We start from the raw sequence: 27,998 nt of genomic DNA on the forward strand, positions 1-27,998 counted from the left end.
GGGCTGAGGTGTGGGGTATTGGGATTTGTTCATAGTTTTAGGCCGTGTGTGTATGCGTTCCTCTCTCCATGCACACAAGCGGATTTTATTTGCAGCCACCACGTGCCAAAAATAAAATCACAGCATGCTTTATTTTAGTGCGGATACACAGGGACGGCTTCCACTGAAGATCCATGTCATCGCCTAGGCGACTGTGTGGGGAAATCTGTACTGCGCATGTGTATCGGCGGTACATTCGCATTACAGAAGAAAAAGAAATCTGTCAGGTCAGCAGGGTCACCGGCAGCGGGCACTGGAGGATTCCATGCTGCTTTTGCCACACAGAATCCATGCGTGCCCATGTGCATGAGGCCTAAGGCCCCCTGTCCATGGGCGTTGCGAAGTCCTGCGGCGAATCTCCGCTGCGCGAGCCGCCGCCTGGGAGCAGGAGCCGGCAGACGAATCTCCGCCGGTCAGTCTATGTGACAGGCTGACCACGGAGAATTGCGGCAATTTGCAGCATGCTGCGAATTGCCGGCCACGAGCCGGGAATCGCAATGATTCTCCAATCATGGACAAGGGGGAAGCGCTCTCCATAGCAACGCCTTTAGTGTTCCTTTTTTACTTTTTTTGTTCTAATCCAAAACCGAAATGACTTGTAGTAACCTTTGGGGCCACAGCTCGGACTTTAAACCCTTGTTGTATTGACGAGCATGGTGCCTCTCCTCTTGAGACGTGGCATCTGCTGGAGCATGTCATTTTGTTTTTTGTACAAAAAAACCTCTTTGTGCGTCCATAGGCGTTACGTAGGAGTATAGATTCGCACAACGTGATTGTGTGTGGAGCCCAACGAGGGATTGAACTGGGTGCTTTTTCAGCAGTTTTGCTGCCAGATTATTATACCACAGCAGCAGAAGAGCTACAATACTACAGCTGCTTCGCCACAGAATAGATTTTTGTTTAATCCAATTATGACCTATTTCGTGTATTTTTGTTTCTTTGCCTATTCACTTCAATACCAAAAACCACGTATGAAATATTTTGTAGAATATTTTATTTTGAGAACAAGAAATATATACCCATTTATCTCGGCAAAAAACACATGAACAAACGTCGCATTTCTTTTGATATGATGGTGAAAGTGTACCAAACCTTTCAGGTGTGATAAGTTTCTGTGTGTGTGTACATGAGGAACAACACACTTTCTGGCCATCATGACTCCCGTAAATTTTATTCTAATTAACCCCTCTGCAGTGTGTTTCTACACTTTGCACAGAGAAGACTGCAGATTTTCATCCCTGCCTGTAAGGGCTGACACTCACTGGCGTTTCTTTCTCTTTTGCGCTGAGAGCAAGTGAAAACACTCGCCTCGCAGCGCGAGAAAAAAGCCGGGATATCGCCAGTCTTTTCAATGGGGCTAGCCCCATTGAAAAGATAGGGAGAATACTGCAGACTTCTGCCACAGCTGCCAAGTGCAACATGCTATTCCATTGCTTTTAATGGGATCGTCCCTGCTGCCAATCCCCTTGAAAGCAGTGGTTTGTGCAAACCCTGCAATATGATTTTCGGGGAAGGGCTTGAAATATAAGCCCTTCCCTGAAAAATCATCATTAAGTGGTAAAAAATAAATAAAATTTACTCACCTCGCCGCCGCTCAGATGCATCCTTTGGCTGGCTCCCCGACACTGCTGTCCAGCACTTTCAGCAGACGGGGGATTTAAAAACCCCTGCCTCCTAAAAGGGCTGTGCTGATTGGCTGAACGCTCAGCCATTAACAGCTAGTGCTTAGCTATTGGCAGAAGTCCGCCGTGGCAGAAGTCTGCGCTGTTCTCCCTATCTTTTCAATGGGGCTAGCGCTGCTGCCGCTGGCCCCATTGAAAAGACTGGCGATATCCCGGCTTTTTTCTCACGCTGCGAGGCGAGTGGTTTCACTTGTTCTCGCAGCGCAATAGAGAAAAATAACGCCAGTGGGTGTCAGCCCTAACACAAACAAATATAATCTGGGTGGACACTAGAGAAACACTGAGCAGTGGTGATGTGATTTCAGTAGCTATAAGGCTAGCAGCGTGGGGGTAGTGGAAACGGGCTGAACTGGATGGACGTTTGTCTTTTCAGCCTTGCATACTATGTTACTATGCATGTTTACATGGCTTTAACAGTAATCTTGCACAGTAAGCAATCAGTTATTAGCTCAGTCAATCCAGCATTATCCCACAGCACACTGGTTTTACACCATAAAGATGAGTGCACATCGGGAGAGGCAGATATTGTGTGTGTAATCTGCAGATCTTAGAGCTGTTTGAGTGCAGGGAATTTCAGCCTGTGAAGACTGCACCTTCCCTACAACTAAGAGGTCCTAATGCCCTAGTTGCTAGAGAAGCTGAAGGGCTAATGACAGGCAGTGGATTGCAGAGAGTCTGCACTTCAGCTTTGAATGTAATGAAAGTATATTACAAGATTGAGACACACAGGCTATTACATGAGCATAGGTTGCCTAATAGTTAGGCACACTTTAAGTTGCCTATACACATGAGGTTGTGTTGCCAGACTGTGCCCTCTAAATTGTCCATTGGATGGTTTGTATGTACAAGTGATCCAACAGCATACCACCTAAACAGGTGAATCTGGGAAACGGCAAAAAAATGTAAACAAAAACACAATAGAGAAGTCGTGTGTTTTGGTTTTTTTTTTGGTCCATCTGATATCATTTGCGTATAATTTTGATGGTCAAAATGACTAGTGTATGGGCAGCATTAATTTCTGTTTTAAAGATCGCTACCACTCTTTTCCATGGTCTAATGGTAACTTCACAAGGGTCAATAGATGCTCGAATGAACGATTATGTCCATATGCACGCGGCCCCTGACAGGGTACTGAGCAAGAAGTTGCTCTGTAGTCACCAGTCTTTCCCTTTCAGCTCACTGAGACGGGACGACTACTGAGTGGCATCTCGTTCCGTGTACTCAGGAGTTCATCAGTCTCTGAGCGCCTGCCTGTTTGCAGTGAGTGGAGGTAGGTGACCGGAAGAAGTCTCCAGTTCACTTCGCCTCCATTCATTGGATGACTAGCATTCCTGTGTAAGTCCAGCAGCGATAGTTGGTGGGACGGCCAACGCCTGACAGTCAAGGTACCTTATGTCAGGTACTACAGTTCTCGTTGCTGGCCGGACGCGGCCTGTGAACGAGAAGGCAGTGTTACTTAAAGTATGCATCTTGTTAACTGTTGAGTGCATAAGACTTTAATCCAGTGTGTATGATGACTAAAGCATCACTCATGGTAATTATTGCTGAGAAGTTAATGTGTTACGACATACATAGTCTGTAAGCACCGCACTCCATTATGTCCGTGTTCCCCATATCGGTGGCTTCACTTCCTGTTCTGTAACCAGTTTGGCTACCAAAACTAAAAATAGTTCTGTATAATATTGGGGCTTCCTGGACTTGCGCGTGTGTAATTACTTCTATGAATAGACGATGGCATGTATATACTTATATTACTCCACCTGTTGCGGAAGAACAACCATCCGGTCAGTATTGTAGTTTGACGCATCCTCCGTTTATCCTTCCACAACTTTCGTGTGGTCCTACTAGAGACATAAAGCATGCTGGGAGCTTTCTCATGCGTACCCATACGCAGCGTTTACATGCTAATGGGAATGGATCAATGGAAGTCCATGTACTTTCAGTGTCTGCATTCACGGCGACTGAAGCACGGTTGTGTGAATGAGCCCTTGGGCTCCCTTAGACGAGTGACGTCACTGCTAAATCATTCGCTCTCATACAGCCTATTTAGACGGGCAGATTCATCGTTGACTCATTCAGCGAGAATCGCTCAGTATTCACTTTAGCGAATGTGAAAAATGGAACCAGCGCTGGTTAAACGGAAGAAAAGCGAACAATTATTTTTATGCGTAAAATGGACAAGCGACGTGCACAATTTCTGTTCAAAGGAGTAAAAGTGGACGTTAGTCGTTCAGTTTAAACTAATATTTTTGACCGATAGTTGCTCCGTCTAGAAACCCCCGTATTCCTGTGCCAATTGGCAAGCTGCCCGTCTAGAAGTCCGTTTATCACTGCAAATGGGACTTGTTCTTCTGTATACCGTAGTAGTGTGAATTGGGAGGCTACTCTGCATGATCTTGCTCATACTTTCTTGAGTTTCAGTGCTGAGATAGTTGTGCCATCATTAATACCAAACATAGTATGTCTGTCTCAATTTTTTTTTTTTTAAGTTGTAGAATTTCTTAATATATTCTGTTAACCCTTTCAGCATCAGGCCTATTTTGTCCTTCAGTACCGCAGGGATTTTTGTTTTTGCATCACTGGCTGCTAAAGAGCCATGGAACATCTTGTCTCTTGTGGGGTGGGTTGTATTTTTTTTTAATTTTTTTATTTTTTTTTACTGGCACCATTTTGGGTTACATTTATTTTATTGATTAACGTCGATTCACTAGATCACCATGTGACGGCTGAAGCCAATCATTAGCTTTTGTGTCCTGCACTGCTGAGACCTGTAATTGGCGGCTGCAGTCATGTGGCTTGGGAGGTGAGGAAGATGGCGAGTGAGAGTATGGCTGCCTGTCAAGGGGCGTTATTGCATTGCGTTCCCCGTGGCTGCAAATTGCTGTGATTCTCTGACAGGCTGACCGCGGAGATCTGTCTGCTGGCTTCTGCTCCCGGGCGGCGGCTCCCGACGCGAGATATCGCAACGCCCGTGGACAGGCAGCCTAAAAGTTTTTTTCCTTCCCATAGCCAATTTTTTCCTTGAACTTCCAAACCCCTATTGAACTGTAATAATCTGACTATGATCCCTGAATCTCTCTAGCTTGCTTTAATGTTATATATTTTTTATTTTTAGGTGCTGGAGAATCGGGGAAGAGCACAATTGTCAAACAGATGAAGTGAGTATGATTGCATTCTGCGAGCGTCTTCTACTTTGTGTACATACTAATATAGAGGATCTGTGGCTGTTCTTCCCCTCCAGGATTATCCATGAAGCGGGTTACTCAGAAGAGGAATGCAAACAGTACAAAGCTGTGGTATACAGTAACACCATCCAGTCCATCATTGCCATCATTCGAGCCATGGGCAGGCTGAAGATAGACTTTGGAGACCCAACAAGAGCAGTAAGTATGGCTAACCTGGTTTCTGTCAACGGAACAGCATATATCGGGAGTAGGTGGGAAGATGGTCGCATTTACTAATGCCCCGTTTACACGGAATGATTACCGTTCAAACGAACCAAACTGATGATCGTTCTGTTTGCACACGAGCCAACGACTGAACAACCAGCTTGTCATCCAGGTTCAGCCGGCATAAAAATCAGCGTCTGCTCGTGCGCTTAACGTGCCATTTAAACGCTGATCATTCAGTATATGACATAGGACTGTGAAACCCAGAACGATTGGTGCATGAGAACTGCAGGGCTCTCAACGAGAATCATGTAGTCTAAACTGTCTGCCCGAGCGCGAACGACCAGTTATGACGTCACCGTCTCGTTCCATCGGGCAAACAGGAATTGCAAGATTCTTGGCCCGTGTAAAAGGTTAGTTGCCCATCAAACGTGGAAATGCACTGATAAGCAGCTACAGATAGAATAAAGGCGTTCTACGGTCACATCTTTACTGTCATTTTATATATCGTTCGAAGGTCTACAGTTATCTTCTGAAGATCCTAAGTGGAGGTAATTTAACCCATTGCAATCCAGTTTTGGATTCAGGGTTTCCTAGGGGGCTTTCTCTTTCTGCCATAATACAATGGTGCCATTTGCTGGCTAGAGCCAGTACTGCGGTATGGGACATGCTGGAGAGGCCCCCGACAACAGAGCGGCCAGTAATATACAGTAAGAATACCCTGCTGGACGTCTTCCGACATTGGAGCTGTACAGCCTTCAATCAGAATGTCTTCAGATGTCAGACAGTGGATTGGAAAGGGTTAAGCTGCACAACAGCAGGCTGTAAATGCGTCTTTGAATTTACAACAATTATTCTGAAGTTGGGCTCATGTCAGCGTATGGTCACAGCACATTACACGCATGGGTTTTGTGCGCGTAATACGCTATACCAATTTCCAATAGGCCGCCATATTGCCTCACACATGAATTGCGCAAAATACATATGCAGGAAAAATTGCAGCATGTGCTGCATGGCGATTTGGCGGCAGCCAGCAAGTACGCAATGTCACTGTTTGTTTGCTGCGTGTCTCCTCGTGTCCAGCGAAATATGGCGGTTTGAGTCCGGCCTAATGTTATGTTCCCAAGTAGTGGAAAAAGGTGGGGATTGTCCGCAAAGGAAAAGCGGCACTAAAATTTCTGCGTCAAAATCCACGTCTGCGTCTATCTTGATGAGGATTCTCTGTTGACAACAACCCGCACCATTTTCCACTACATGGGAATTTATTTTTAGAGTACAAGTAATGAAAATGCTGCAGAAAAGGATGATTTTTGCCCAGGAAGACCCGAGCTATGGGAGTAGCCAGTTTGCTTACTGCGTCTCATTAAGGGTGGTTTCACAGGGGCGAGAAAATAAAGCCATGTGTCAGTATAAAAGCATTTTAGGAAACCAATGATTTCCAATGGTTTCCTTCCCATCAGCGACGTTTTCACTGATGTGATGAGAGAAAGAAAAAAAATCACAGCATGCTCTATCTTTATGTGATATGCGCTTTTTTTTCTAATCTAGCTCCCATTTATCCCTATGGAGCCGGTGTTTTATCACAACGCATCAAACGTGCATTGCGATACGATTTTAACATTAGAAAGTCCCATTGACATTTGCGATAAATTGCGCAATTTTATCATGGGCGTCAGCTATGTGAGATTATTCTCTGAGAGAAAACAAAAGCATCGCTAATGCTCAAAAGTCGCAGAGAACAAAGATGCGATTTTGCTGTTGCTTTCTCACGGCAAAATCACAGCTGCTTGTGGGAAACTAGCCTTACAAAGATACACTATCTGCTAGCTTTGTATGTGGGACAACAGACAGTGCTGCCATATTGGTTGTAGAAATTGAATTAAAAGCAGAGATGGGCCTCATGCCCACGGCCAGGTCTGATTCCGACTGCGGAATCAGACCCGGCGCCCCTCAGAGACCCATACTTGCTTTTCCGGATCCGCCGTGAGTGTCTCGGCCAGTGCACCTGTGCAGTGCAGGTCATGATGTGCGCGCGCTGGGCTATGACGCGGATTCCCACAATACTTCTGCAGTGCTCACTGTGGAAATGCTGCAGGACGGGCGTCTTCCATTGACAGCAATGGAAGCTGTCCGTGCAATTTTTATTTCATTTTTTTTCCCCTGTACTAAATAGAGCATCCTGCGACTCTCCCAGATGAGCGGAAAATCGCAGTTTATTTCTGCTCCAGGGCAGAGAAGAATCTTTTATTATAGCATGTCTATGGACGGACATTGCTGCGGAATTCCGTCCATGGGCATTGGGCCATAGATGGTGAACTCGCAGAAGTCATGCAAAACAAACACTGTGTGTCTGTACTAGTCACTTTTTTATAAATCGGCTTCCACAACTAAACTAATATTACTGTAAGTAAAGCATGCATAGTGATTACACCCAGACCGGTGTGGAATTTTCCATTTAGTTGCAAGTTGTGATCCCAGAGAGGTGGTAAGTCCTGGTTCTGTGTGTAGGATTACCTAGGGTCCACAAGCTGGTGAGCAGTGTTATCCTCCGTGTGCATTAGTGCTGATGAAGGAAGGCCGCTGCAGCTAATGTCACACAGGCGCCCGCCGGGACTACTGGTCCTATGCGCAGGATTACCTAGGGTCCACAAGCTGGTGAGCAGTGTCCATGTTATCCTCCGGGTGCATTAGTGCTGATGAAGACCGCTGCAGCTGATGTCACACAGGCGCCCACCGGGACTACTGGTCCTATGCGCAGGATTACCTAGGGTCCACAAGCTGGGGAGCAGTGTCCATGTTATCCTCCGTGTGTATTAGTGCTGATGATGGAAGGAAGGCCGCTGCAGCTGATGTCACACAGGCGCCCGCCGGGACCACTGGTCCTTGACATATTGTGTTGGTCATGCACAGCACAAAGTCTGCTCCCCTGTGTCTTGTCTCCTTTTGCTTGCTGACTTCCCGGTTTGTGTTCTAAGATTATAATGCTGAGCTGTGTAACTGTTCTGCATTATGGAAAAATACTGCAGGAATGAATCGCGCTTTGTTCAAATGACTTTTTTCCCACTATTTATCAGAGGGCTTTTTTGACAGAATCGTGTCACTTACTGTGCTGTTGTTGTCATCAAGAGTACAGGAATCCTGAAGGACCCCATTATAAACGAATGCAATTCTTTCAAAAACATATCTGTCATGGTTGTACTGTAAGTAGAAGCCGTGATACTAGCGTGACAAGAGCCTCATTACCTGTGCTAAAAATCAAGCATTTAGGAGTTGTCGGAATCAAATGGAACTTTGCAACATTGATAGAAGTGGCTCCTGTGTTTGTTGGAACTGTTTCCAGGCACTTTGCTGAAGGTGTGGAGCGGCACACTGCCCCTCTACTGGTGTGATGGTCTGGGGGGCCATCGTATACGAGAGTCGGTCACCCCTAGTAGTGCTACGAGGGACAATGACAGCTCAGTGATATGTTCAGGACCTCCTACAGCCACATGTGTTCCTCTCATGGTGGCTTCCAAAGGGCATTTTCCAGCAGGACGCGCACACAAGGGGGGTCACAGGAATGCCTCCACAACAGCGCCACACCTCCATGACCTCTCGGTCACCAGATTTTTCGCTAATAGATCATGTATCGGACCACCTGGGACGCCAACTTCAACAGCCTAGGAGTTTCCACGATCTGGAGGCTCAATTACAGCAAATGTGGAGCGATATGCCACATGATACCACACGGAACCCGTATGCCTCCATGCCCACTCATATTACATTTTGTACCCTGTTGGGTCACCTCTAGCTTAGGTACTGGAGTCTTCATGCCCACCTGTATCACATCTCATAGCCAAGCTAGAGGCGGTACAACAGGGTACTAGGGCCTCCATAACCGTCCATATCACATCTTATAGCCACGCTAGAGGCAGTACAACAGGGTAATAGAACCTCCATGTCTGCCTGTATGACATATTGTAGCCAAGCTAGAGGCAGTACAACGGAGTACTAAAGCCTCCATGCCTACCCGTATCACATCTTGTATACAAACCAGAGGCGGTACAACGGGGTACTAAAGCCTCCATGCCCACCCGTATCACATTGTGTATCCAAACTAGAGGCGGTACAACTGGGTACTAGAGCCTCCATGCCCCCCCCCATATCACATCTTGTATCTAAGATAGAATCCTAGAATGGTAGAGTTGGAAGGTGCCTCCAGGGTCATCAGGTCCAACCCCCTGCTCAGTGCAGAATTCATTATATCATCCCAGACGGATGTTTGTCCAGGCTTTGTTTGAACACTTCTATTGAAGGAGAACTCACCACCTCCAATGGTAACCTGTTCCACTCATTGATCACCCTCACTGTCAAAGTTTTTTTTTTTTTCTAATATCTAATTTGTGTCTCCTCCCTTTCCGTTTCTTCCCATTGCTTCCTATCTTTCCTTGTACAAATAAGAATAGGGCAGATCCTTCTGCACTGTTACAGCCCTTCAGATATTTGTAGACAGCTACTAAGTCTCCCCTCGGCCTTCTTTTTTGCAAGCTAAACCTTCCCAGATCCTTAACCCGTTCCGCATAGGACAGATCTGCAGCAGGTTTCACCCTTTCAATTGAATTCAAATTGCCGGAGTGAAATTTGCAGCAAATCAACAATGTGTGAACGGCACCCAAGTTTTGCCCTAACTTCCCTTATGTTATTGAAGACTCCAATACTGTGGTTAAAGAACATGAAATGGGAAAATCTGTGCTAGAGAACATGTGGATGGCTGAACTGTCACACATCTGGCAGAGCTGAGCCATAAATGTCTTGCTGTTATTTCTCCAGGATGATGCACGTCAGCTTTTTGTATTGGCCGGAGCTGCAGAGGAAGGCTTCATGACGGCTGAGCTGGCCGGAGTTATCAAACGCTTATGGAAAGATGGCGGCGTACAGGCCTGTTTTAACAGATCGAGAGAATACCAATTGAATGACTCTGCAGCTTAGTGAGTATATATCTGCCATTTACAAGCAATGTGTTTGCTAGATTGTTGGGAAGTACAGTATGTACATCTACTTGGTCTAGACGGGGAATGTGCAGATTTGACCCTTTTTGTCTGTGTTGCATTCATAGCCTTCTACGCAAAAATTCCCAGTACACAATAGCTGTGAAAACTAAAATAGTTGTGACCTATGACTAATTTAACTTCCTGTAAAAGACATTGGTGTTACAGAGAATTATTGAAGGCACGCAATCTCCAAAATATGTAAAAATATACAAGGTCTTGTGTAATGCAGTATCTGTTAATGCAGTGTATTGTTTAGAAAATATGTATAGGAAATGTGAAGGTTCTTTCTAGGCTCCACTATTACAGGTGGTGGTGGTGGGGGCATTTCCTTCTGTGTACATATAGACGGCAAGTACGGGATTGTCACAGCCATGGTTTAGTTGCTACTAATTTATAATCCTTTTTTCCTTGTTATGCAAGTTGATAGTGTGCCTGAGTGTGGACATTTAACCCCTTAAGGGTATGTGCACATACACTGAAAAAAAAGTTGCACCTATGTGCTGTCCGATGTGCAGGAGACCGCATGTTGACATGTCTTATTCTCATTCCGACAATCGTACAGGAACAGGACATTCCATGGTGTTATTTCTGTGCAACTTTCAGGGAAAACAACCCGCTAGCATGTACCCTCGTACTGCACATATTTCTGACATTCTGGACCAAACCATTTTAAGTGCCATATTTTAAGCACAATCTTTCAATTTTCAGTTATACAACTCTGATATTGCTTGTTTTTTTTTATGTGGGATGAGTTGCAGTTTTCTCACCACCATTTTGCCATGCTTATTGTTTGTTAGCTTTTCTCTTTGTGTTTCTTGCATAATGAGTACCAGTATTTTATTAGTGAGTCATCAGCTACACGGTTATTGTAGCCTTCATAAGGCTTAGTTAACCTGCATACCTGCGTCATCACATATTTGTGGCATATCCTTATGTGTAAGACAGAAATATCACTTTAATTTTGCATTTAGGGAGCAAATGAACAATAAAATATTCAGTGCAAAGGCTATTATTCCTTTCATTAATTGACTGTACTTGAAACGAGGCTACGTGGGTACAGAATAGTTTTCGTCAATGTGTTAGCCAATCCCCTCACAGATCTTACTGTGATTCAATGTTAAATATGCTTAACAAAAAAAAAAGTATTAGAGGTGTTACCTTTATTGGCGAACCCCCAAAAATTCTATATGCAAACTTTCAAGGCTGCTTAATGCTCCTTCATCAGGTTAAAGGCTCACCTGAATACCAGATTGCCGATAATTTGTGGACAAATGCTTGAGCCCTTTTGGATTCGGTCAGCATAGAAGACCTCAAACAAAGAAAACTGCTAAAATCATTCTTATTGAAAAATCTTTGAAATGAAAACCAGACGGTGCTCCTCCATGAGCCTCCATGTTTGAGACCTCCTCCGCCTCACTTATGACCTAATACATACAGTGCATAATACATGTGGCATAGGACATACAAGCCAATTCTAGATGAGTGAATCTGCCTCTGTCTAGTTGGACGGTAGAGCGGAGTACCAAATGAGGTATTATGGTTGGCCTGAAGCTCGGCTTTATGATGTTCGGCTAATGATGAACACAATTGTCAGTGCACTTATAGATCAGTTGAGCTGCAGCCACTGTGGTTTATTAGAAAACCTCTTAGCCCTGCAGTTGACATATCAGCTCTATCTAGTCTTCGAGGAGACCACCAAAAGGATGTAGGCGTAAAAGCGGAGTGGAGACAGAAGGCTCTAGTGATTCTGTCAACCCACTGCATTATTCCGGTGACTGATGCATTATTTGCTATTCACTTGTCCTAAAAAGGGCAAAAAATGTCTGAACAAAGACCAAAGAAGGCTTCTAGACCCCATGTTGTGTCTGGGTGGTCATACCATCTATTAATCTTTCAGATTACGGTTTTGCAGTGGTAGTGTGTTCTGCTGAAGTAGTACATCTTGTAATCAATCCAATCGTATCTGCATAGCCTAGCCATGCACACAACTAACTTCACGTAGACATGATGTGGCTGAATATTCCGGGAACGCCACCACCAGGCACTCTACTAGTATACCGCATGCTCTGGTGCCTCCTTCCCTGCCACCAAGGAGATTGTGTCCTTTTATGTGTGTTTATAGAAGTTCTTTTTTTTTTTCCAGGAGCAGGCCTGGTGAGATTTATGGTGATTTACTAATAACCACAGTACAAGTCCGCTAGTATATATCCATTTTATTTTCATCTTTTCTCTTAGTTACCTCAACGACTTGGACAGGATAGCGCAGAACAGTTACATTCCTACTCAGCAGGATGTCCTCAGGACCAGAGTGAAGACTACTGGCATAGTGGAAACACACTTTACCTTTAAAGACCTTCATTTCAAGTAAGACCATATCTATTTGTAGCTAAGTAGCATTTTGTAGAGTAAAAATATTGCTTTTTGATAAATTTCAGAATTTCTCCCACACAAGTACACATTTTGTTGGACTCCTACTGTAACCTTTTTTTTTTTTTTTAAATCTGGATAATTGTATTATGCTAAGTGCTAGAAGCATGGCATTTATTTAGTATGGTTGTATTTAGTATTACAGGAGTTTTCCCACTAATAAGGAATGGCATTTGGCTATGATATGCCATCATTTTCTGATCAATTGGGGTCCCACTGCTAAAACTCCCATAATTGTCAGAATGAAGGTGTTGCGACACTGGTTAGAGACACTGTCTCACACGACTGGATTTCAATTGCAGAATCCGCGATTGCTACCCGCAGGGTCAATCCGCAGTATTTTGCACACGTTGAATAAAATAGAACATTCACATGTCCGCTCAGAGGAGTGGATAACTATTTCCGCAAGCGGATTTAGAATCACAGCATGTTCTATTTTTGTGCGGAATTTGCACGGACTGCTTCCGTCCTGCAGTTCATCCACAATTGACATTGCAGATAGACCGCAAGTACCCGCATCATCCTCTAGCGACAGCGCAAGACAAACATTTAAAAAAATAATAAAAAATCTGTACTTCGCATGACTGACGGTGAGCGTCCCAGTCTTCCGTAATACAGAAAAGAGAAGGTACGCAGGGTCGCTAGCCAAGGGGCAGAGCCAGATTCTGCTGTGGGCTCCTGCATGCGAAGACCGTCCTTAAGCTTATAGGCTCAAAGTAGCTGACCAGCTAAGTACGAGGGTGAAAGGTGTTTGTGTTTTTTTTTTTTGTTTTTTTTTTTCCTTCTTATACTTGCCTTCACCACCGTTCCCCTGGTGTCACTGCTGAAGCCACCACTGAATGCATTGGGTGGCATGCCCCTTAGTCCTGCTTTTCTAAAGCAGGTCGGCTACTTTGAGCCAATAAAGAACTTTTGACAGGCGTTAAGGCAAATGGCAACGTACACAGTATAACATCACACTATCTCACATAATGGAAGTACAACCCATATAAATAACATATAAAACAGACAGGGCCCTTTTTACATGACATTTCAGCGCCCAACAGACGTCCCACTGATCACTCCTGTGTTTTCATATAGGAGCGATCGTTGCTCAGTGAATAAAGTTGGAGCGGGCCGGAGATCGCCATGGCTCAACCACCTGTAACAAGCTGTCTTTGCATTTTTATACCTGCATGATCCGAACAACAAACCAATTGTTCATTGTTCCGATTGTGCAGGAATCTACACTGGTTATCATTCAGATTCCTGTGATCCAGCAAGAATCTGAACAGTCTGTAAAAGGGCTCTGAGCCTTATAAACGATGTCTTCCAAACACAGGAGATATGATAAAACTTGCATAACAGAATATCTGCTGAACAATTGAATATTTTGGCCATTTCAAGCCCTCCCACCCCCACCACAAAAGCAATCGGGGGAAGTAAGTTACTTGACCTACCTACCCACGATCCATCTTGCTGCCACATTAATACAATTATGTGGAAGACGAAGGAACCCATGTTGTATCTGGGGAATCCTACTGAGCAGGCAAGTGGGGAGGAAATCTAGGAAGACCAAATAGTGTAGAACTTCTCCAGGACCCCTCGCTGTAGGTATGTCAGTCGTTTATATGCAAAAGATGCCGTCCGAGTCCGTACACAACTCGATCTGTTCTTGGATAGGCATATCTGTTCAGAACTGAAGGGGCGCAGCGCTCACCAAGACCTTTACATGTAAACAAGTCATTGGTTTGTACGCCTGTGTTTCCAATCAGATCCATATGCGCTCCCTCTAGAGTAAGTACATTCCACAGTTGCATCAAAGTGTGACTGACGGATTTTACAAGTTGTGCTGCACAGCAGTTGACTAAGCAACTGTATCTGCAGTACCTTGTAAAACGGATCGCTACGTTGGCCTGACTACAGCTACTAGCATGCAGGGACATAGCTTTGTGCCATGGCTTTTGCCTTATGACCCCTTGCAATGTAATATGTGCTGTAGTTGCAGTCTTTGTCTATTCTGTACATTAAGGCCCAGATCAGTGTTTCCTAAACCCCAGTCATCACGGCCCCCAACAGGTCATATTGTCAGGATTTCCATTGTAATGCACATGTGATATAACCCCCAAAGATGTTTTCTCTATAGAATATCCAAAATGTATGGCCTGTTAGGGGTGATGGCAACTGGAGTTTGGGAAACAGTGTAGATTGAGCATGTTAATACATCGTAAATGGGGGGGAAAAAAGCCCCTAGAAGGAGTTATAATTTTCTGCAAAACTCTGCATGTAGTTACAGCTCAGGCAGATATATGCAAAGAATTAGAGTTGTGATGTGATGAGATGAATGGTCTTGCCACCTGAATATCTAAAAGTACTTCCAACATTGGCCTATAAAAAGGCTCTCAGAGGCTACTTATGTTTTATCACTCATAGAACATGTATGGGACCATCTGGGATGCCAGCTTCAACAGTCCACTAGTTTGCACTATCTAGAGGCTCAGTTACAGTAAATGTGGACTGATATGCCTCAGAATACCCCCACAGAACCTGTATGCCTCCATGCCCACCTGTATCACATCTTGTACCCAAGCTAGAGGTGACCAAACGGGGTACTAGAACCTCCATGACTGCCTCTATTATGTCTTGTATCCAAGCTAGAGGCGATACAAAAGGGTACTAGAGCCTCCGTCCGTCAGTATCACATCTTGTATCCAAGCTAGAGGTGGCCCAACAGGGTACTAGAGCCTCCACGCCTGCTTGTATCACATCCTGTATCCAAGCTAGAGGTGGTACGACAGTGTACTAGAGCCTCCATGCCCACCTGTATCACATCTTGTAGCCACGCTAGAGGCAGTCCAACAGGGTACTAGAGCCTCCATGCCCGCCTGTATCACATCTTGTATTCTAGCTAGAGGTGGTCCAACAGGGTACTAGACCCTCCATGCCCACCCTTATCACATCTAGTATCCAAGCTATGGGGCAGCCCAACAGGGTACTACAGCCTCCGCGCCTGCTTGTATCACATCTTGTATTCTAGCTAGAGGTGGTCCAACAGGGTACTAGACCCTCCATGCCCACCCTTATCACATCTAGTATCCAAGCTATGGGGCAGCCCAACAGGGTACTACAGCCTCCGTGACAGCCGTATCACATCTTGTATCCAAACTAGAGGTGGTCCAAAGGGATACGGGAGCCTCTAATTGTTTTAGTTTTTGTAATCACTTACTTATACAAACTTTACAATCCCACAGAAGGGGTCATCCCTTCCTGACAACTCCTTCTAGGGGTTTGTTTTTGTTTTTTTGACGAGGAGTGTATTTTCAAATCCAGTGTAAAATGTATAGTTCACATAATAACCACTTGAGAAAAAAAAATACATGCCAGCTAGACTCAAGGACCAACAGCATTTTTAAGACTGGGATGCAAAATCTGCATTAAGGCCTAGCAAGCTGTAATCTGTGTGGAGGATCAACGTCAGAAATGCCCAAGTGAAATTGCTTACTAAAAATATATTTTGATTAGGCCAAATGCATATTACATTCTGTAGACTGATCTCTAGAGAATATACCAATGAGAGAAATATATATATAATCTATCGCTGCTGGATGATGATTTGTTTTTAAACCTGCCCTACTTTGTAGACTTTACAAGAGGCGTGTTGTGTGTCTAATGCTCGCTAGTCTGAATATTTAGAACTACGTATGTATTAGTTTTTAATGAAAGTATTAAAGGGAACCTGAGCGCTGAAAATGCAGTCCTTTCTGCCGGCAGCGGGTTATAAAGCAGGGGTGGTCCAGTGGGCGGTCTCATCGGTGATTGACAGCCTTCCCTAATCACTGTGCATGCAGATGGCTGTCGCTGATGGAGCCTCCCACTAGACCTCTAGGTCAAACGAAATCTATATGTATTAATATACTGAATCAGTGGCCATAAAACTATATCTGCTGAGCTCTTCCTGCTCTATAGCATCAGGTCTGTAGACTGGGTTGCATTTTCAATGCTGCAGGTTTCCTTTACATTCCCATATTATACCCCTCAGGCTTTTATCACGCGTGGCATTTGTATGCTATAGTTTTCTTTCTTTTAATTTTGGTGCAGTTGTGTTGCGCTACTTCCTAAACATAAGCCTCAATGCCATTAACAAGTTTAGGACGAACAACAAGTTAAATGCCACTTCTAGCTTTCTCTTACCTCTACATTCACACAATAGATTTTTTCCCTCTTGTGTTCTGTTATCTCAGTTTAGCTTCAAGGTTGGAGGAAACTCGGCAGCTGATTATGGTGCTAAAAAAATAACACAAAAAAGCCCAATGTCCACAGGCGGATTTGATTTGCGGAGTCCACACGTGGCATCGGCGCGTGAGATCCACAAATGAAGCCGCCCACAGGGAAGCATTCGGCGTCCGCACTTCATTTAACACCTGCAGACTTTTATTTAATTTTCAGATGCGACGCGCGGATAATAAACGCAGCAGGCTCCATTTTACCGCGGATGGGCTCCTTTCAGTTCTATGGATGCTTGCGATCTGCAGTGCATCCACAAATGCATTTGCGGATTCACTGCAGATTTGAAGGTTAAAATCCACTAGGAAGGTGGGTTGCATTATTTTTTTTCCATACGGATGATCCGTAGTACACCCGTGCAGAAAAAAAATGCAATCTGCCATCTCCAGCAAGCAATAAATAAAAAATCTATTTATGATGCTGCGAAAATCTGCGCGTGCCGTGGACATGACGCTTTATTTATGCCATTCGATGTATGGGACAGATTTTCGGTGTGAAATCCAGCAATGAAAATCCGTTGCTAAAGTGGATCTTGCGCAACTCTTATTTCCAGATTGTGCAGCCTCATCATGCCCCACCAGAACCTAGAATAAGCGCAGACTGTTCTTAATAAACCTGCACATATCAAGCTATTCGGTTTACTGTATAGATGCTATTGTTGCCGTTTCTAATTGTTTCATGTGTTCTTGTCTCTTTCCTTCCCAGACTAACCTGCAGTCTGAAAGTATGTTTTGTTTCACTGGTTTCAGTTCCTGCTTTTAGGATGGTGATTGTAGCCGTAGTCTCCACATTGGTCCTTTAGGAGTAAATACAATATTTCCTTTTGAAGTGGACGTGTTATCAGTACATAAAATGGCCTGTAATAAGACTGTTCTAAGTAAACACTGGTGATGGGAACATGTATTACTGTGCTCAACGGGGGAACTCTTTACATTTGCGCTATTTTGAATACATCATTTTACTTGGATGGCTCTAGATTGTACAGTAACTCCTTTCTCAACGGAGACTGGAAATCTCTGTAAAAGGCAAGACAATCTTAACCCTGCATTTTTAGTGTATATTAAGGAGCAGACTATTATAACAAGTAATAAAAAATACTATAGGCTTATGGTTATATATGGTTTCACTCATTGCAAAAAATGCTGAACTCTTCATCAAAACATTATTTTTTTTTTCTGGTTTTGAATTTTTTTTTTTCCCAAAAAATTCTGTAGCCAGATGTTAACTGTAGGTCAATAGGGTGTTATGAAGTGCTCAACATACTTTTGTTTTGTGTCTTTCTTTCCTCGCTTTGCCTCTACAAAGAGGGAAAAAAAAACTTTGAGAATTCATGTTTTTGTTTATTAAAAAAAAAACCCCTAAATGCTTGGTTGAAAACATGAAATTAATGGTCTTTTTTTACAAAATGAAAAGTCTAAAAAAGATGTCCGATACTAGAAAACCTGGATTCCCCCCCCCCACCCCAAAAACAGCACTATTCCATTGGCTGTGTTTGATTTAGCAGCTCGGCTTCACTGTAGTGAAAGGCACTGAGCTGCAGTACCTCTCGATCTGTGGTCAGGTGTGGTGCTGGTTTGTTGGTTTGTTTTTGTTTTTGTTTTGTTTTTTTGAAGGGGAGGGGGAGAGCTTGCCACGTTTTTCTAACCCTGCATTAACCCCCTTAATGATATATTCACCTTTGTTTGTTTGAAGGGGTTATCCTGCCAAAACTACTTTTTGGAAAGTTGCTTGGTTTGCTGCGCAAACATAAGTTACTCTCTTAGTTCTCTGCCGCAGCAATGTCACCTACCCAGGAACCTGTGTGTGCTGGAACCAATTACCACTTCACTTCTGTTGGTGATTAGCTGCGATGATCACATCCTTTGTTTCGGTGAAATAGAGAATAGCTGGGTCTGGACAGTAGCAGAGGGGGCATAGGATGCTGGCAGTATTTCTTTTTGTTTGTGCAAAAGGTAGTGGTTTTCCAAAAAAATAACTTTTGCCTGGATAACCACTTAACGGGGTTATCTAGTTGAAAACTATTAGTGGCCTGTCCTCCAGGATAGGTTCTATATAGTAGATCAGTAGGGTGTCTGTCACCCAGGACCCCTGCCAATCAGTTGTTCTGTGCACTAAGCTGATTTCTGCAAGAAGACAACAGCTCTGTTCTCACTGCTGTGGCCAGGCTTGGTATTGCAGGTTAAATGTCTATTCACTTCAATGCCTGCAATACTAAACCTGGCCACTGCAGTGAGAAGAGAGCTGTCTTTTTCTTGCAGAAATCTGCTCAGTGCTGGCATGCACTAGCCTGAAAAACAGCTTACCGTGGGGTCTAGGGTGACATACCCTGCCAAGCCTAGTATCAGCTGTCTTTCCTGTGGATGGGCCAGAAGTATCCATTGGGTCCCATTTACCCTACACATGTCAGGGAAGTCCCTTTTTGAAATCCACTGTCAGTATGCATTGGTATATTTTTATTTTGCTGTATGGAACAGCATAGTTGACTATGGACTATGCCATTCAATACAGAGGTGTAACGGATATATTCACAATAGGACCCTACATGGAACGTATGTAACTCGATGCTGATATGGTGGCATACATTGGAGCCTTCTGTCAAGGTATCTGTCAGGCAATACTCCTGATGTATACCATCAGTTGAAGGCTTCAGTGCAGTGTGAACAGAGTCTTAGAATGCCAATACCCAAGATGACATTGACCAGTATTAATTACATCAGGCATCCCCGCTGACATGTCCACTTCAAAGATGTAGTCTGTAGTGTGAAATTCTCCTTGATAGTATGTGACGAATGCCGCCCATTAATCACATAGCATAGATGTTATGAAATAGTTGTGTTTCTGGTAAACTCCTGATAGAAATACTTTTTAGACTTGAAAGCTGCGATTCATCAGCACATTAGCGGTGACAGAGCTGATCATTTCCCTTCAATGTTTTCAGAATGTTTGATGTTGGAGGCCAAAGATCTGAAAGAAAAAAGTGGATTCATTGCTTTGAGGGAGTTACGGCAATCATTTTCTGTGTGGCACTGAGTGATTACGATTTGGTCCTAGCTGAAGATGAAGAAATGGTAAGTATGAAGGTTAAAAAGGGCAGGCGATGCTATCTATTAGCTGGGCTTAATGCTTTATATCTGCCACCTTCAGATGCTTTTTGATATTTTACTGTAAATCTGTTCACTTTTCTTATTGCACCACCGGTTTTAAACAGAAATGTCAACACATATAGCTAAGTATTCATACAAGCAAATATGTGATTTTTGCTTCAGGAGAAATTACTACTATAACATTATAGTGTTGAACTGACACCTCCTTTTTGATGATCCCACTTACACCCTGATTGGCGGTGAATGTGGTTATACCTCCTCCATTTACCTTTACCTCTACAGGTTGAGGGTCTTGGAGCTGCTCTGACTCTCTGGAACCTTATATGATAAGTGTTTGATCTGTGTGAGAACCAGTCATAAGGACACTGTCTGAACATGGTCCCCGGTGAGCTGCTAGTAGAGTAGAAAGACAGGAGGGCACACATGTACAGATGTTCTCCATATTACTTATGTCTCAAAGTAGATATCATTGGATCACTACAAGAAAGTGGAGACTCAGCCCAGGCACCATGTCCTGTTTTGTGAAGTAGTAGCCTAAAAATATTAGAACTGCTGAGTCTGAAGAGCACCAAAGTTTTGATCTTGGATCAAAGGCCCATGGCCAAAATCTGGCCCACTGCCTCATTATTTGCGGCCCGCTGGCCTTGCATTAAACCTTAACCAGGTGTTATACAGGCAGCGCCGGGGTCGGAGCTGCGTCTGCAATTACAAGTAGAGCTCCCATTGATTTTAATGAACACCACACCTAAAATGACGAGCGCTTCGGCCAATACGCAGGGGTCAAAGCAGCGCTTCCGCTTCAACCTCAGTGTATCCTGGCAGGCGCTGATTGGATAACCCCTTTAAAAGAATTCTACTCTGGCCTGGCGGTGCAGTGTGTGGTCTGTGACTGCTGATCTCTTGCCCTCTGGTGTCTGTGTGCAGCGTCCTGTACGCAGTGTAGGCATCGAGATTAGAGGTCAGCTGTCACAGACTCCATAGCAGTAAGTGCCGCTGGACCAGAAGTGCGGGCGGTGGGAGAGAAAGTTTGTAGGGGTGCTGCTTGGCCAGAGGGTTAATAGGTGGCTTCTATTGTCCCCTATGGGAGAGTCACTATTACTACTGGGTCTAGGTTCAGTTTGATTCCCTGATTTTCACAGATCTAACTCGTTGATCGAAGTTCAACTTTAATTGAATCCAAGATGGCGAACTAGGCTAATAGCCCCTTAGGCTTTTCTTGGGTGGTGAAATTGCACAGTTTGTAGCTAGTGGCAGCCATGGTTTTTATCATCGCTATGAATGCTGGGAAGATCACCTGACTTGCATCGTCCAGGTAGAAGCTTTCATTGCTGAGCAAGTGAACCCGGTTTTGCAAATGTTAGATCAAAAAGAGTTGGTGCAACACTTTTTTTCCATATACAGTTCAACAGCTGATCAGTTTAACTAAACCTGGGTCAAGAGCATGGTTGGTGCCACCAGCCCTAAATGTACAGTTGTGGCTCAGGGTGTATTACTACGGGTTTCTGGCTTTGTATGCGCTCCCAATATGCATCGCATTGGTTGTGAAGAAGTTAATCACAATTTGCAGTGTATATGACTCAACATGGCAATCTGCAAAGATGCAATTGCTCTAAGTGTGTTCAGAAAATCTTCAGTTCTAAAATCGGAAAGTGCTTTTATTGTAGTCACATGGCTTTTTTATGACCTTTTTCACTTTCATTTAAAGCTGACACTTCAATCCTTCATTCCCCGAGCTGAATGTGATAAGCCTAGTGGACATGTAAGCTTCTGCTAAGGAATTAGTTGCTGTGCCGTGCGAAGCATGGCTGGCTTATTTGGAAAGACTGATTTTGCAGCTTTGTATACGTATCAGTCTTTATAAATGACAGTAGATCTTGGTGTTGATTTCTTTTACATTAGAACAGCAGATGTTGTTGTCAAACAGTTTTTGATTTCAAAATTACCTTTTAAAGGGGTTTGACACCCAAAGACATTAATCTCCTAACCACGGATGGGGAATAAATGTCTGATCATTGCAGGTCCAACCACTACGATTGCCAGCAATCCCAAGCATGGCGCCCCTGAATATCCTATGTCAACAGAGCGACATGGCGTATGCATGACCACGTCACTTCTATGGGACAGAGGTTGCCAAGTACATATATCTGTTTGTCCCATAGACTTGGATGGAGCAGTTGCCATGCATGGGGTTTTCGGAGATGCCATTCTCTGGAGTCAGTGATCAGACCACCGGTTTTCACACCACCTCACACTTTTTCTCTCTGAAAAGGCAGATTTGGTCTCCAATACCACCTCTACGCTAACTACACCCAGTTGTACACCTCTTCCCGTGACATCTCTGTACCTTTTCTTCAAAACACCACTGTCACTAACACAATATCCTCCCTTTTTCTCAGACTCAAAAACTGATGTTCTCGTCTTTCTGCCTCCTGCCAGCTGACCTTCCCCCCCAAACATCTCCATATCAGTTTCTGGCATATTATAACCCCCAGACAGCACGCCTGCTATCTTGGGGTGACACTGGGTTCTGACCTCTCCATCCCCCTACCCCACCCCAAATCCAATCTCTGTCCCAAACATGTCACCTGCACCTCAGAATTATTGCTAAAATCTGGCCGTTTTTCACCACGACGCTTGTTGTCACCCTCATCCATCCAAACTCCACTGCAACTTGCTGCTTATTGGCCTTCCCCGCAGCTAGTTTCTTTTTCCTATTCAGCCACTTCTCAGACGCCCCTGCACTACGCCAGTCGCTGCATTGGCTGTCCATCCATTACAGAACTAAATTCACTCATCACCCTCCCCCACAATTCTCTCCATGGCGCCGCACCTCTGTATATTGCTTCCCTCATTCCATAAATCACCCAGACCACACACTCTGATCCACTAACACACTCAGAATATACTCCCCTCTAATCCGATCCTCACATGCTCTCTTCCAGGACCTCTAGAGCAGCACCGGTCCTCCGGAATGCTCTACCCCAAACATCCGGACAATCTTACCCACACACGAACTTCAGACGTGCCTTAAAAACGCACCTTTTCAATGAAGCATACCAAATCTCCTGATCTAGTCCACGCCCCTCCCTATGACTTTCCACTTTTACCTATCGTGCATTTCTCCTTCCCCTTTACCTCTTGTATTACCCCCACCCCGCTTGTTTCCTAAAGGCTGAATACCACATGTTCTCGTCACATTGCTGTGTTCCCCCTGTGTCACCTCGCCCCTTTTGTTTCCAAATAATTGAATGCCACATGTAATTATTGTATTATTTGTGTTCCCCCGTGCTTCGTAAGCGCTGCGGAATAAGGTGACGCTATACAAAAAGATTATTCTTGTTACACATTTCTTCCCCATCCTGTGGCTAGGAGATACAGGTCTTTGGTGGTAAAACCCATTTAATCGAATTTAAGATGTTTGAAACCTCAAACCCGATCAAGGATTAAAGCAGAATAGGAATTTGCAAGAACCGATTGTGTCCATGACAGTTGTACTATGCCTGTGCAATCTGTGGTTAGATGTACAATTAGCTATGCCTACAGTCTTCAAGAAGCACACTAGTGACTGGCAGTCTGTCCTGGCAGGGATTAGTGAGGTTTGATCTCTCCCCACCCCCGTAGTTAAAGGGGTGGTTCAGATTTAAAACATGGCAGCTTTTTTTCCTAGAACTCGTGCCACACTTGTCTTGTATGGCAGCTCCGTGGCAGAGAATGCCACACACAATCTACCTATTGCCCAGTGCATCGGTTTGTCTGGTTCTTTGATGGATGTAATGAGTAACGGTCATTGGGAGCTAATGGTTATTCATAGATGAAATGCTTTGCAAATTAGTATTTTCTTATGCATGATGTGAAAGCCCCTTGTTTCATAGCTTTTACGAAGTTTGTCACATCAAGATATTGTAGGCCTTGTGTCCCGGTTGGAGTTGTGCAATTCTAATTTACTTGTTCCTCTATTTAGAACCGAATGCATGAAAGTATGAAATTATTCGACAGCATCTGCAATAACAAGTGGTTTACGGACACCTCCATTATCCTCTTCCTAAACAAAAAAGATCTGTTTGAAGAAAAAATCAAGAGGAGTCCACTGACCATTTGTTACCCCGAATATGCAGGTACACTTCTTAGTCTGTAAAATCCAGGGTTTTGTATACAATATGTTACTGAAGTTCAATTACAGATATTTGTATTACCATGTTTCCCCGAAAATAAGACAGTGCCTTATATTAATTTTTGTTCAAAAAGGTTTAATTTTTTTACATGTATAGCTGCCTGGACACTATTTAAATTGACTTTTTTAATTAACTGTTAGCAGGGCTTAATTTTGGAGTAGGGCTTATATTTTAAGCATCCCCAAAAAGCCTAAAAAATCCTTTTGCATCCTCAAAAATTCTGGAAAATCATGTTATGTCTTATTTTTAGGGAAACAGGGTAGTATTGGATCATTTTCTCATTTGCATAGAAATTCAAGATCAGCTACCATTTAATCTGCATTGTCTGCTTATCTTTTAACTTTATTTTCTAATGCACAAATTTAAAAATAAAAAAAAAGTCTTGCCTCTGTAGGTTCAAACACGTACGAAGAAGCTGCTGCTTATATTCAGTGTCAGTTCGAAGATCTTAACAAAAGAAAGGATACAAAGGAAATCTACACCCACTTTACATGTGCAACAGATACCAAGAACGTGCAGTTTGTATTTGATGCAGTGACTGATGTCATCATAAAAAACAATCTGAAAGACTGTGGCCTTTTCTAAAACCTGTCATTATATGGTAAGTTGATTCCATGTTTAACAGAACTAAGTTGGCAACGTTTTACTCCACTATGGAGACCAATTGTTTTTACAATATAAAAGAATAATCAACATTCCCCATTTACAAAAGAGACAAAAAGGTCTGAATTGTAATAGTAAGAGCTTGTTCGGCTTTTAACTGCAGCTTGTGTGTCTGTCACCTCAGCTGCAACTGAAGGGTTAACCTAGTTGTTACAGTTTAGTCGGACCTGTAAGTTTATAACGCATTATGATATATTATGTAACAAGTCTAGCTTTTATGTTTAGCTTGGGCCCTCTGCACATGGTAGAGCTGAATTCTGCATGCGGGATCCAGCTCTGTCAGCAGCAGCGTCCACGCTTACCTGCTCTGTTGCTGTCTTTTCTGTACTGTGGATGGACCAGGTGGTTCGCCATCACACATGCGCAGTACAATTTAAAAAAAAATAATTTTCTCTTGTGGCGGCATGGAATCCACGACCTGCCCGGCTTCCTTCGACAAATGGATCATGCTGCGATTTATTTTAAATTTTTTTTTTCCTTTCGCGAGCACAAAGTGATTTCTACTTGTGTGTAGAAAGTAACAGGCAGTGTTTGCTGTGGATTCATGGTGCGGACACAGACTGCTAATTCCGCATCAAAAATATCTGCCTGTGTGCAAGAGGGCTAAAGCGACTCTTCGGTCCCTGACAAACCAAGATGGCCACACTGCTTCTTTGACTACCTGATGTACTCTGTACATTGGTAGTCTAAGACAGATCACACTGATTTGACCTATCAATGCATAAGAAGTGTAAGACACTGTGCACTATGAGAGCTTACTCACACGGGTGTCAGTGTTGCGTTCGCCCACCAGCGCTGTAAAAATGCGTGAACGAGCGCACAAAGTTAACGTTTGTGTGCCCATTCAGATGTTCCAGGCTCCGCACGGAGCTTGCAATGCCGTTGGGCGGGGGGAGACAGTTTAGCTCTTCTAAGCTGTCTCACCCTTCCCTCCCCCTCACCAGCTTTCAGCAAGGGGAGGAGACTGGGTGGGAGCTAGTGTCCGAAGCTCCTTGGTCTGTCTGGGACTGGAGGTCAATTTAAAATATCAGACCATACTAAAAGTATATGTCAGCACTGTTGTTTTTTTCTATTACACTACACACAGACATCACTTTCTTGCCAAAATAAAATGTATGATCTCTTAAGACCATCTTGCTACATATAATTAAAGAGGGTTTTTTTCAGGCAGCGCCCACTGTCCTTGCCAGGATACGCCTTGGTATGACGAAAAAGCCACTGCTCCAGCCCCTGCGTAGTGGCCGGGGCTTGTAATTGCAGGTTCATTTCCTATTGATTTTCAAGGAGAGCTGCACCTGCAATTATGGCACCGGCCACTACCCAGGTCAGAGTAGTGTCTTCCGCTGCGACCCCTGTTCTCACAGGAAAACCCAATCCTATAATAATGTACCCAGTATACTTTGTCCTGAAAAGCCTCTTTCAGCTTACATAAGTTGTGCTCACTGTGTAATAATAAATAGCAGTACTTCATAAGTCTAATGTTGATTATATCTGCTCTCTCCCGTAGATTGCATTTGACTTCACCCTGTTATAGCTTGATGGCTTTTGGAGTGATTTAAGACTCAATGAACGGCGGACCAGTACTGTACTTTGCCAGTTTTATTAGCTTTATTTATGTTCATGTCTTGTAAATTTTCAAAAAAAGTATCTGCTGTTGACTAGGCCACACAATGGAGAAGGTATATTGATTGTATGTATACTGTAATTGTAGGAATGTTATTTGTACAGACATTGAACAGAATATTTTAATAATTTGAATTGTTTAAAAAAAATACAAAAAAAAATCCTCTTTTATGAAATGCAGTTAGAGGACACTTTTCTCGCCTGTTTAGGTTATTTAAAGAAATAATGTATATTTTATTTTTTTCCCCCCCTTTAAGCATGCATGCTGCCTTATTCTGTGTTCTGCGATGTTTCCTTGCAAGCCTGTAAGATATAACTCTATATATAATGAAGCCGAATGAAATCTAGACACCTTACAGTTGCACAATCCTGGGGCATGTAACACAGAATCATCCTGAGCCTTCACTGTGCATTTTTATTATGTAATAGTTCTCTCGTGCATTGCCTTACAGGTGGTGCCAAAACTGCATTTTTTTTATAAATTTTACGACTCAAGTAATCTTTTATTTGTAAATAGACTTTTCCAGGTGTTTGTCCGGGACATTTTGTGGGCTCCTGAAATGCAAACAAACATTTTGGGATTGATTACCTTATTCTTGTTGGAGGAATCATGTACTTGGCATGCTGACCATGGCAGTACTTTGTATAGATGAGTCAGTTTGGTATCGATTGAATTCCACATATGTGCTACATTTTATTCCACCTTTCAGTTTTTCCATTGATATGTGCAGCCGGATGACTTTCCATTATATTCCGTTTTAATGTTTAGCTTTGTGATGCTGTCTTTGTAATTGCCTCACTCTCACTTTTCGTCTTACAATCCTATCATTCCTTCATTCTTACAAACTTCTTGGGTGGTATTATGTTGTAGCCCCCACTGGAAATCAAAATATTCCTAAAACTTGTGAGACATTTTTTATTCATTTTTCTTAAGGGGTGAAAAATTCCTGCACCTTTTTTCAGCCATTCTAATTTTTATGTGGTTATTCACCAAGAAATCCTTGTCGGAACACTTCTTTTTTTTCTTAAGATCTTCACCCTTACCTCACTGTGGGTTGACCGTTGACTTCACAATGAATCCATGAAAGTTGTGTTGCCTCATATTGACCCAATTTCACAAGTAACTTTTTGTGTCGTCCAGAACATGTAAAAAAAAAAAAAAACTTAATTGTACTCGTTGTTACCTTCCTCATTAAAGTTTTTGTACTTCACTATATGGAATGAATTCTTGGTGATTAATGATTACTGAAGTTACAGCTGAATTCTTTGTGCCTTGAATGATTTTTCTTTTTCTTTTTCCTCTTATTTAAATAAAGTGTTTGGCGGACAACCTGATACATATTTGTAACGATGTATTGACAAGAATCATGTCCTTCACAATGTATATACTAGAGCATAGCTTTGTTGAACATTGTTGATGGGTTCCTTGACCTTCTCATGTAAAACCATGTTGCAAATGAATCCCAATAAACCTTGCGGTTTTTCAGATTTTAGATCTGATCTGTTAAGCGTTTAATCTTTACATTTTGTTTTGAGGAATGATATGATACCATTGGATGGATTATGCATCTTTAAAGAGGAACGGTGTTGAAAACCAGACTTTGGG

General features: G+C 43.3%; 1 protein-coding gene across 1 annotated transcript in view; it reads left to right on the forward strand.

Moving 5' to 3' along the window:
- The window catches only part of LOC136611981 (guanine nucleotide-binding protein G(i) subunit alpha-1), a 57,643-nt gene extending 30,035 nt beyond the window's left edge, over positions 1-27,608 (forward strand). The window contains exons 2-9 of the mRNA XM_066592008.1: positions 4,837-4,879; positions 4,963-5,104; positions 9,920-10,077; positions 12,376-12,504; positions 19,769-19,898; positions 23,896-24,049; positions 24,501-24,707; positions 26,277-27,608. Coding sequence (XP_066448105.1) covers positions 4,837-4,879; positions 4,963-5,104; positions 9,920-10,077; positions 12,376-12,504; positions 19,769-19,898; positions 23,896-24,049; positions 24,501-24,691 — 947 coding nt within the window. The 3' untranslated portion in view covers positions 24,692-24,707; positions 26,277-27,608. The remainder of the gene's footprint in view (positions 1-4,836; positions 4,880-4,962; positions 5,105-9,919; positions 10,078-12,375; positions 12,505-19,768; positions 19,899-23,895; positions 24,050-24,500; positions 24,708-26,276) is intronic.
- Positions 27,609-27,998: the final 390 nt, after the last annotated feature.

This window comes from Eleutherodactylus coqui, chromosome 2, assembly GCF_035609145.1.
Source record: "Eleutherodactylus coqui strain aEleCoq1 chromosome 2, aEleCoq1.hap1, whole genome shotgun sequence".
NCBI lineage: Eukaryota > Metazoa > Chordata > Amphibia > Anura > Eleutherodactylidae > Eleutherodactylus > Eleutherodactylus coqui.